The 12260-nt window shown below is 41.1% G+C and overlaps 1 protein-coding gene across 1 annotated transcript in view; it reads left to right on the plus strand.

Moving 5' to 3' along the window:
• The window catches only part of LOC121858277, a 204206-nt gene that overhangs the window by 145480 nt on the left and 46466 nt on the right, over window positions 1-12260 (plus strand). The window contains exons 4-5 of the mRNA XM_042354587.1: window positions 1253-1399; window positions 6693-6844. Of these exons, the coding sequence (XP_042210521.1) occupies window positions 1253-1399; window positions 6693-6844 (299 nt within the window). The remainder of the gene's footprint in view (window positions 1-1252; window positions 1400-6692; window positions 6845-12260) is intronic.

Genomic DNA, 12260 nt, shown 5'->3' on the forward strand with positions numbered 1-12260 from the left:
GTTAGTCTCACACAATTTTATCTTAACTACATAAGATCATTAAACATAGTGACATAATGCAAAGTACACAACTCTATTAATCTTAGCTGCGCTTCATTCCACATTGTCTTAGTGTTCCAGATAAGGCAGAAAACACTTCGCTCACACACAACACAAGGCGTTGCTGTCTCCCATGCCGACGTCCCACGTTGTCCCACGATGTTCCGCGTTGTGTTCCCAGCGGTCGCGGCGTCCCAAGTGGACCTGCGTGGTCCTCCTGGCGGTTGAAACCTCCCTTCGATGTCCCCGCATTTGTTTTTGACTGTAACCGCCTTATTTAAGGACGGTCGGGTGACGGGCACGTCGAAGGGAATGATTGAAACCCGCCTTTTGACGCACCCAATATTTATACCGCCCACGTGGACAGTGTTAATAAATTGTTAGAAATAGTTTAGTTATGAGAGTATTGAAAATGTAGGAGAGGAGAAAGGAACGAGCAGAGGGGATGTTTGCAGCCGACGGTCCTGGTTTCTGATGAGTAGACAGTTCTGCTGGTGGCGGTGACTGCCTGGCCTTCCCTAACTCTTAGGTCACCCCCTGACAGCCATACTGTGAACACCACCCTCTCTGGCAGTAGTGAACACACGAACTCACACTCCTGTCCCTGAGTTTTGTGTTAAGACAATTTATGCAGTACTGTGGTCTCTTGGAACTTATTTACATCGACCCGCACTTGCAAGTACAGCCTACGTGACAAAGTACCCCTCAGTACTGAAATAGTGTGGACTAATTATGCCTACTCGTTTTCTGCCTTATCTGGAACACTAAGACAATGTGGAATGAAGCGGAACTAAGATTAATAGAGTTGTGTACTTTGCATTATGTCACTATGTTTAATGATCTTATGTAGTTAAGATAAGATTGTGTGAGACTAACAAATTATGTATCAGATGGAGCACCATGTAATACTAATGAACGCCTTGTTCTCTGCAAGTTTTTGACCATATCAATAAATTTTGAATGTGTCAAAAATCCGGGTTTCAATCATTCCCTTCGACTTGCCCGTCACCCGACCGTCCTTAACTACGGCGATTACAATAATAATAATAATAATAATAATAATAATAATAATAATAATAATAATAATAATAATAATAATAATAATAATAATAATAATAATAATAATAATAATAGCAATAAATTTATTTTCTATAAGGCGAAACTATCATTCTTTATATATAATATATGAGTATATAATTCATTCCCTCTCCAGGTACACACTGGGTAGAGGCGGTTGTGGCCATCGTGGGTAGCAGGGAACTTCTAGGCAGTACTCTCTCCTGCCACGCCCGCACGCCCACCCACGGCCACACAGACCTCGTACAGCAGCAAACAGCCTCCGTCGTCGTCAATGTTACACGTAAGTATCTGTTTTGTTGGCCGGTGTTAAGGTGATGGATCTAGTGGACGTAGGTGAGGGGTGAAGGTGGCTAGGAGACTGATGGCGGTCTTGGTAATGTGTGTGTAAGAGAGAGAGAGAGATAGAGTTTCAGCGACAGATAAAGTCCTCTCACTGTCTATGATAACTGGGCATTACACTTTGCCCAGCTACAGATTATCTTCATTGACTTTTGTAAAGATAAATATACAATTTTGATATTAATTTAAGGTATTTGGTCACATATGGCTCAGGTTTGATAATTTATAGTACACCCTCGAACTAATGGCAATGTGTACATCCTGGACAAACAAGTGGTATATTGTGTATGATATATCCCCCTAACAGCATGCCTCATTTGATATATATATATATATATATATATATATATATATATATATATATATATATATATATATATATATATATATATATATATATATATATATACATATATAAATTGATCAGCCACATTTACTAATAGAAATCCTGATGATGTTTCAATAAATTCTGGGATTGATATTGCTTTTTGGGGAATTTTCAATATGAGTCAGTTCAATCTCATAATAATCAACTCTGATATCTGATGATGACAGCGTTTTCGTGAAGCTCTCAAATTTAATTTGCAGGATCTATTTTGTTTTATGGTTGTTTCTATAACTAAATCCTGTGTTGGAATTATTGCTGTTGTGCACACAAACACACACACACACACACACACACACACACACACACACACACACACACACACACACACACACACACACACACACACACACACACACACACACACACACACACACACCTGACCCAACACACATCCCTCAGCAAAGCCTGGAAAGACATAAACATAATCAGAGGTAAAAACAGTAGACACGTCTCCCATCCAAACCCTCTGCAAAAGTCGAATGAGCTAATAACAAAGTGGGCTCATGTCTCTAGCTATGACATGTTACCAGCTAGGACTCGGGGATTCCTTGATGCGAAGTCTGTAGAGAGAAGTAATCTTATTAGCTTTATGCTGGGCAAACAGCACGATGAGTGTGATATTCCATATACTGAGTGGGAGTTTGACGCCGCCCTCGCCAGGGGTAGGTCTACTTCCCCTGGAGAGGACGGAGTCACCTACAACATCGTTAGACTACTAAGGCGTGTGCCAGGCAATCCATTGTTGGTATTGTACAATATGAGTCATGCCGAGGGCCAACTACCCACATCATGGACCAGCAGTATTGTTGTACCAATACCGAAACCAGGACAGCCTGATGCTTTTCGTCCCATATCACTAACCAGCTGCCTGTGTAAAACCTTTGAGAGGATGGTTCTTGGCAGACTCTCATATAGAATCAGAGAACACATGTCTCCTAACATAAATGGCTTCACCCATGGTAAAGGTGTACATAATTGCATCACCACATTCCTAACTGTGCATGGTGATGAGAGGCACAGATACACCACATTTCTTGACCTAAAAGCTGCATTTGATATTGCCAATAGGCAACTGATATTGTACGAACTAGCCAAAATGGATATAGGAGGTAGGCTGTTACACTGGATAAGTGGTTACCTAACCAACAGAGGGGCTGCTGCACTGTTTCAGGGTTACAAGAGTGAAGTTAAAGATATGCAACTTGGTACCCCTCAAGGTGGAGTACTTAGCCCCACTTTGTTCAATGTTCTTATAAATGCATTATTAAATTTAATACCAGACAACCCCAGCAATATCTCAATCAGCTATGCTGATGATATTCTTATACATACTAAAACTCATCGTGAAATGCAAACCACCCTGAACCATGTATACGCAGCCTGTGAGAACCTCGGTCTTATTATCTCCACTGAGAAAACTAAGGTGTTCAACAAACAAGCTGGTAACCGCAAACGTGGCCCCGCCAAGTTCAAGATAGGTAACAACACTATTGACTATGTTTCTTCTTTTAAATATCTTGGTGTTTCCGTCCCTTGTACCCTACCTGCCATACAACAGCTAACCCGCCCGCACTATGGTGCTAATATTAGAATTGTTAAAACAATGTACCTAGGCTATATAAGATCTCTGATAGATTACCACGCACCAGCCCTGGTCATTCGTGACGGGAAAGGCGTTGACAAGCTCGAGAAAATGCAAAACAATGCCCTCAGAATTATCCTAGGATGTCCCATGAGCACTAAAGTACTTAATATGAGGAAAGAACTCGGTATACCCAGTGTTAAAGATAGTATAATTGAAGTCAACCTCATGATAGCCCTGAGGCTTCTGCGTGGTGATCCTGATAACATTGTTTCCTTAAAAGTGCTAGAATGTATGAACCATGGGACTACTGAGTCTAAATGGATCCAAACTACAGCTACACATATGAAGATGTTTGGACTAGACCACCTGTACAAAGTTGAGACACAACAGCGCTTCCTGCCACCCTGGCGGACAGTTCCCTTCGATATCACAATACCGACGTATCTGCCTAAAAAATTAATTATACAAAGCATTTATCTCCAACACACTGCCAAATTGAGAGCTCTTGAACACATATACACTCTACAGACTGATGATAATATCACACAGACCATCTACACTGATGGATCTCTTAACACCGCCTGTGGGAGGGCTGGAAGTGCTATTGTTGTGACTCAACCTGACGGTAATATAATTGAGAAAGGAGTTAGAATTAACAACTGGGCATCCACTCTACAAACTGAATTAGTTGCCATACTCACAGCTATTAAATTCATTGAAACCACTGTTACTGACAGTCTCATCATCACTGACTCTCTATCCTCACTACTTGCCCTTGGTACCCTCGACTCAGGTTGTCACGATCTTGTCTCTGAAGCCAGACACAAATATGCGTGCCTTGTTGACCGGGGTGTCAGGGTCAAACTGTTGTGGATCCCCTCTCACATAGGCCTCATAAAACATGACAGAGTTGATGCCCTCGCCAAACTCGCGTCTAACAAAGACACCGTTGAATACAATTTGGGTCTGTCAAAAAGAACCCTTAAAACTGTAATTAGGAAAGAACTTATTGATGAGTTTGACGCAAGTAGACAAGTGCAAACAGGCACTAGTCGATCCATAGGTTACCATGATGAGATGTATCAAGTGAAACATGTATATGGAGCAAGTAACAAGATCACTAGATTACAAGATGTTGTAACCGCTAGATTAAGGTTAGGATATAAGTACCTTTGGCAGTATGTTCCTCAAGCAGATGTAAACAAAACTAAATGTAAAGTGTGTGGCCATACATATGGCCACACACTTGAACACTACGTCCTCGACTGTGTGAAGATAGAACCTTTTAGGGACAGGTCCAAGCACACTGTGTGTGAAATGGCACAACACTTCATCTCTAATGGCAAGATAGCCGACATATTAAGATTGTATCCACTTTTTTGCACTTAGTAACTATATCAATTCTCATGTACAGAACCAAATACGCAATGTGCTTGAATACCTCTCACGTAAATGTGAATAACAAAGTGTGAGGCCAGACATACTGCCTCACACGCCTGTGCTCACGCATTTGTGAATAAGTTACCCTTTATGTATAGAACTAAACAAATAATGTAAATGAAATACTGTGTAACATTCAGTGCCATAATACCCTGACAACGGGGGTTAATTATTATGACCCTTTGTAAACTCTACTCTGTAATCCTTTTGCGCTACCGCTCACAGGATGAGTGTGGGGTGCACAATAAAGTAGCCGCTGTAAGCGGCAAAATAAAAAAATCAATCGCACACACAGTTCATGAATGGTGGTCATTTTGTCCAGTTCATGAAATGGGTTCCTAACCTAACCTTAACCAAGCCAACTTAACCTAGCCTAACCAAACCTAAAATTCCCCAGCATAGGTAGGTTAGGTTAGGTTAGGTTAGGTTAATTTGGGAGCCATTTACGAAATGAAGAAAATGGTGACAGGTGTAACAATATCTAATGTTGTTGCTTTCTTAATGTGGTGTTTTGTTTCTAAGATAAGTGGCACTTTTATTTATGTTGTCATGGTAACTGTTGTTGTTATTCAGTGATTAATACAAAAGATTTTCCTGTAGTTATTGTTTACAGTTTACACAGTTCCAGATGATGTTATTGTTAAGTTATTAATGCCATTATTGTTTACAGTTTACACAGTTCCAGATGATGTTATTGTTAAGTTATTAATGCCATTATTATTTACAGTTTACACAGTTCCAGATGATGTTATTGTTAAGTTATTAATGCCATTATTGTTTACAGTTTACACAGTTCCAGATGATGTTATTGTTAAGTTATTAATGCCATTATTATTTACAGTTTACACAGTTCCAGATGATGTTATTGTTAAGTTATTAATGCCATTATTGTTTACAGTTTACACAGTTCCAGATGATGTTATTGTTAAGTTATTAATGCCATTATTATTTACAGTTTACACAGTTCCAAATGATGTTATTGTTAAGTTATTAATGCCATTATTATTTACAGTTTACACAGTTCCAGATGATGTTATTGCTAAGTTATTAATGCCATTATTGTTTACAGTTTACGCAGCTACGGATGGTGCTATTGTTAAGTTATAAAAGCCGTTATTGTTTACAGTTTACACAACCACAGACGGTGCTATTATTAAGTTATTAATGCCCTTATTGTTTACATAGCCACAGCTGGTGTTATTGTTAAGTTATTTATGCCATCATTTTTTACACAGCCACAGATGGTGTTATTGTTAAGTTATTAATACCCTTATTGTTTACACAGCCACAGATGGTGTTATTGTTAAGTTATTAATACCGCTATTGTTTACACAGCCATAGATGGTGCAATTATTAAGTTATTAATGCCCTTATTGTTTACATAGCCACAGCTGATGTTATTATTAAGTTATTAATGCCTTTATTGTTTACATAGCCACAGGTGGTGTTATTGTTAAGTTATTTATATCATCATTGTTTACACAGCCACAGATGGTGTTATTGTTAACTTATTAATACCGTTATTGCTTACACAGCCACAGATGGTGTTGTTAAGTTATTAATACCGCTATTGTTTACACAGCCACAGATGGTGTTGTTAAGTTATTAATACCGCTACTGTTTACACAGCCACAGATGGTGTTATTGTTAAGTTACTAATGCCGTCATTGTTTACAGTCTATACAGCCACAGATGGTGTTGGTAAGTTATTAATACCGCTATTGTTTACACAGCCACAGATAGTGTTGTTAAGTTATTAATACCGCTATTGTTTACACACCACAGATGGTGTTATTGTTAACATCATTGTTTACCTCACAGTGGCGCCGGTGGAGGTGAGGATCTTGGGTTCAGGATCAGCGGTGACGGCAGGAACCACCATGAGGCTTGTGTGTCGCGCCGCGGGTTCACACCCCCCAGCCCACCTTACCTGGTGGCGTGGCCACTCCCGCCTCCCCCAGGTCATCTACGCTGTGAGTATACCCTCGTCCTCTTCCCCAGGTCACCTACGCTGTGAGTATACCCTCGTCCTCTTCCCCAGGTCACATACGCTGTGAGTATACCCCCGTCCTCTTCCCCAGGTCACCCACGCTGTGAGTATACGCTCCCCAGGTCACCACGCTGTGAGTATACCCCTCGTCTCTTCCCCCAGGTCACCTACGCTGTGAATATACCCCGTCCTCTTCCCCAGGTCACCCACGCTGTGAGTATACCCCGTCCTCTTCCCCAGGTCACCTACGCTGTGAGTACCCTCGTCCTCTTCCCCAGGTCACCTACGCTGTGAGTATGCCCCCTTCTCCTCCCCAGGTCACCCAAGCTGTGAGTACAGTATACCCCCGTCCTCTTCCGCAGGTCACCCACGCTGTGAGTATCTCCCAGCACCCTACCCCTCCTGTCCGCCACCCAAGATCACTCACACTGTGAGTATGTCCGAGCACATTATCCCCTGGTCCCCACCTCAAGTCACCCACGCTGTAAGTATACCCCAGCACACCCCCACTGATCCTCCGCCAAGGTCAGCCAATTATAATCTCAGTTAATCTCACGTTAAAGTCAATTGTTTACATAGTCCCTTAGGCTAATGCCCATGTCAACCCTGCTGTCTGGATTATATGCTTAATCCTTGGATATACAAGAGAGAGAGAGAGAGAGAGAGAGAGAGAGAGAGAGAGAGAGAGAGAGAGAGAGAGAGCCATGGAGTGTCGCCGTGATCTTAAAGGGTCCATCATTTACCAACTTCAGGTGTTGTAGGTTTTTACGCTGCTGAAGTTCTACTGATATAATGCCTCAGTTTAGTCACCGTATGTAAGTTCAGGAGAAAACATCATGGGTTTCGGCTCATCAGATTTAAACTTTTTTTTGTTCATGAATGGACTGAACTACGGACAGCGAACTTTTCACTCAAACCCTCAGTACTGAAGCAATTAAGAGTTAACCCAGAGTATCAGCCACGTAGGGCCTGACAACACATAACACAGAGATAGGATAGGAATTTCTCGCTCATAATGTGTGGAGGTTTAATATAGTGCTGGGTTTATATGATGAGTCAGTGGTATATATTACTCACCGTCGACCATGCAACACGTACAGCGACGGCGCCTCATTAACACACTAACTTTTTTAAGTCCGCTGATTAATCTGACTTCTGTCTGTCTGTCTGTCTGTCTGTCTGTCTGTCTGTCTGTCTGCCTGTGTGTGTGTGTGTGTGTGTGTGCGTCCCAGACATTTATGTAAATATTTACATTTTCCTACCCTTCTCTCACTCTCTTCTCATCCTCTCATTCCCCTTCTCCTAACCTCTCACTCTCTCTCTATCCTCTTCTCCTTACCTCTCTATCTCTCTCTCTCTTCCCACCCTCACTTTCCCCTTCGCCCTACCTCTCTATATCTCTATCTTTCTGCCTCTCTTTCCCCCTTTCTCTTTTTCCAACCTCTCTCTCCCCTTCTTACTTCTTTATCTTTATCATGCTCTCTCTTTCCCCCTTTATCTCTATCTTGTTCTCCTTTCCCAACCACTCTCTCCCCTTCTCATCACCTCTCTCTCTCTCTCCCACCCCACTCTTTTATATTCTCTCTAAATCTTTCCACTTCTCAACCTCTTTCTTTTCTTCTTCTCTCCATTTCTTCCTGCCTCTCTGAGTCTCTACCTCTCTTCATGCCTATCTCTTCTCTCTACATTATATAAAGATAAGACTAAAGAAACACAACTGCGTGGAATTTTGGAGGGTTAATGTGGAGTTAAAAATTGACCATTTTTGCCGAGGTTTTCTACTAACCAATGTTTTACCTGTCCAAGGCGAGCTTAACTTGCCCTGACAAGGTGGATGTGTGCCAACTTTACTTCCGTTAAATGTATATCAACATAAGAATATTTTTATTTCAAGTGCAAATGTGTAAACCTATATTTATATATGTAAGTGTGTGCATGATAGTGTGTGTATATGTAATAGGTTCTTTGTTTGTCAAATTAAGTGTGTGTGTGTGTGTGTGTGTGTGTGTGTGTGTGTGTGTGTGTGTGTGTGTGTGTGTGTGTGTGTGTGTGTGTGTATTTTCTTCTCTTCGCTTGGAATGACACAGACTAGAACAAGTTAAGGAAGAGAACGTGTAGCTGGGAAGAATACTCGTCGTGTGGACACTCCTGACCGCTGGCAGGTGATGAAGGGCGGTGCTGCAAAAATGGTGTTGAAACAGTCAGGGTCAGTGAAGTGTACACACACTTTCCGGAAAACGAGTGTGATGGAAGAGGAGGGGAACAAAGGTAGGATGGACACTGATGATGGTAAGAAAGTCTTAATTGTTGGTGATTCACAGATAAGGTGTACGGATTGTGCTTTTTGTAACGAGAAGAGGAGAGATAGTGTGAGGGTGTGTGTATTCCCGGAGATGGGGTGGCAGGCAGACTTGGTAAACAGGCTGGACAACTTCATGTTCGGCAATGGCAATTAACCCAATATCTGCCTTAGTGAAGAAGGCAATGATATTGGCGGTGTGAGAGTCAGTAGTTGTTTGGTGGGAAATTCAGGGACGCTGTAGAGATTATGAGGAGGAAGGGAAACTGTCATCAAGAAGAATAGCTGGAGTCAATAGCTGTCCAGGACAATTGGTATCACCTAACAGCGGGACAAATATTGTGAGGTGAAGACAATTCCATTCACCGATAAATGGGGTATAGTCTATGGCCAGAGCAACTAATCTTACCTCTGTCTGTCTGTCTGTCTGTGTTAGGTGGTAGCCATACATGACTCATTAGAGGGAGTTGCTCCTAGGATTCCACTGCCTTAAATAATTAGACAATAAAGGTACAGGATGTCAATTTGTAATACAACGGTAAATAGCAATTACATCAATAAGAGGGCCAGAGATATATGCCTTTAAGTAAATGGATTATATGAACAATATAACTAACCTAAATATTTCCTTAACGATAACAGAAGTGTGAGAAATATAAAGGAAGAAATACTAGGACTTGGGTGTACAGAGGAGAGATATAATGACTTTTACAGAAACTTGGACTTAAATAGATTCAAGAGAGCTACTTACTGAATAATAAATGAGGGGATATGAATTATTTCACAGTGATGGAAAAATCCTGAAGAGAAGAGGGGTAGCAGTCTTTGTTAAAGGAAATTCGAAAATTTATATGATAAAAACTAACAATAATTAAAAAATAATAAAGATAGAACGAACGAAGGTAGAGAAAATGTATTAGTATGGGAAACATATCACTAAACTTTAACAGAATAGAAGATCAATTTATATGAATGAAATAACCAAGGTGGTGAGTAACTCTGACTGGAAATATGGAATTTCCGTTTTTTTAATATAGAAAAAAAGTTGATGAACGTACCTAGAGGAATAATCTTCCTGGCCAAGTTTTATCAGTGAAAGTATTATAAATAACAGTAAAGTATGGAGCGAGTTAGGAAATAGCGGCCATAAAGAAATCAGATTTGATATAGAATGAGGACACTGCGAGGCGAGGAGGAGAGGGAAGGGAGTACCACTAGTCGTAGCTTTTCGTAATGTTGATTATAATGACACTTAAGGGATATAGGTTAGGTTAAGTTAGGGTTAAGGTTAAGTTTAAGTTAGGATTAAGGTTAAGTTAGGGTTAAGGTTAAGTTAGGGTTAAAGTTAAGTTAGGGTTAATGTTAAGGTTAGGTTAGGTCAGGTTTGGTTAGGTTACGTTACATTACGTTACGTTTAGAAACTGATCGAATCCCAGAGGTAAACGTTGCCTGAACCAGAAGTTCAATAAGTCAGTTAGTCAAGCGTTGTACAGTACCAGAACCGCCAAGGAGAGACAATGCCACACCCATCTTTATAAAGGTAGGACAGGTCACTAAGCTAAAATTGACGTCTAACACCAATTAAGGGGAAATTAAAGAAAGATATAATTACAAATTCAATTCGTATTTCGAGTGAAAGGTATGATTAATTAGTGACTTTTAACCCGGCCTTAATAGAGAGTGCTTGTGTCTGACTGTTATTTTTCCTCTTTCTTCGAATTTGAAGCGGTGGACAACAGGGTCGCGTAAGATATTTTTGAACACGAACTAAAGACAGCTTTTGATTGAGTTCCACACGAGAGAAAAGAAAGAAAGTAGGGCTACATGACACTGGAAAGGAAATTCTAAGTTGAATCAGGGAAAAAAAGAATCAGGATGTGTGTGTGTGTGTTCAAGAGCTCGTGGCAACACCCACGATCCAAACACTGACATCTCATTGACTACATCATTGTCAGAGAAAAAGATGACAGAGATATCCTCATTACCTGTGCCCTGCGTGGTTCAGACCACTGTGACACTGATCATCGATTTGTCAGAGCCAAGCTCTCACTTCACGTTGCCCCAAAACGGAGAAGGTAGCAAGCCTCCAGAAGAGGTTTTAATACTAAGCGTCTGGAGGACCAAGCAGTAGCACATGCTTTCAGAGAGTAGCTCGAACATGGGCTTTCAAACAACCCAACAACAAACAACACAAATTTCAGTGCCGAATGGGATACTCTCAACACTCTTATAACAAAAACCCGTAGAGAGACCCTCGGCCAGATCAAAAGAATACACAAGCAATGGGTTGATGAAAATTACCCGGCAAACAAAGTACTGACTGGCAGAACAACCCTCAGTATTGGACCAAAGCTAACACCTTCCACAAGAAGAAAGCAGCAGCCCAGTGGGAACTTCGCATGTGAAATACAAAAACATGCAGATCAGCACAAGATGCGCGAATTTTTCAATTCCAATAAAACATTTTATGGGCCAACCTTTCGTGGTGCAGCCCCCACCCCAACCCCCCTCCCGCTCATCTGACAGTAACTTCATAATTGAAGACGATGAAGGGCTCCTTCAGCGCTGGAAGGAGCAGTAGCATTCATTGCTCAACCGAAACATCGATGTGGATGTCCTGACTACCCAGCAGGTCCCTTAGCATCCAGAGCTGATCCACCTCAGCTATCCTCCATCCCTGGATGAGATAGTTATTGCCATCAAACAGACGAAAAATAACAAAACCTCAGGGCCTGATGGAATCCCAGCCAAGGTGTATAAAGCAGGAGGACCCCTGTTCACCAGCCGTCTACACTCTCTTCTGTAGAATATATGGGAAAAGGAGGAAATCCTCCAAGCTCTTCAAGACGCTTCCATTATCAATATTTATAAGAACAGGGGAGACCAGTCAGACTGTGGCAATAGGGTGTGTCATAGGAGGGAAGATCAGCTAAAACTAATGGCCCATCACTTTTTTGGTAGATTTTAGTGTATATAAACAGAAAATAATTTCAGTTTCAATATTTTGCAACCTTTTGCAAGGTAAATTTTAGCGTGAAATTTATCGAAAATCTAACGTACAGCTGCATTAGTGCATTACAATTAAATAGTGATCATTGCT

Source organism: Homarus americanus, unplaced genomic scaffold (assembly GCF_018991925.1).
Source record: "Homarus americanus isolate GMGI-L3 unplaced genomic scaffold, GMGI_Hamer_2.0 scaffold57980, whole genome shotgun sequence".
In the NCBI taxonomy this organism is placed as follows: Eukaryota; Metazoa; Arthropoda; class Malacostraca; order Decapoda; family Nephropidae; genus Homarus; species Homarus americanus.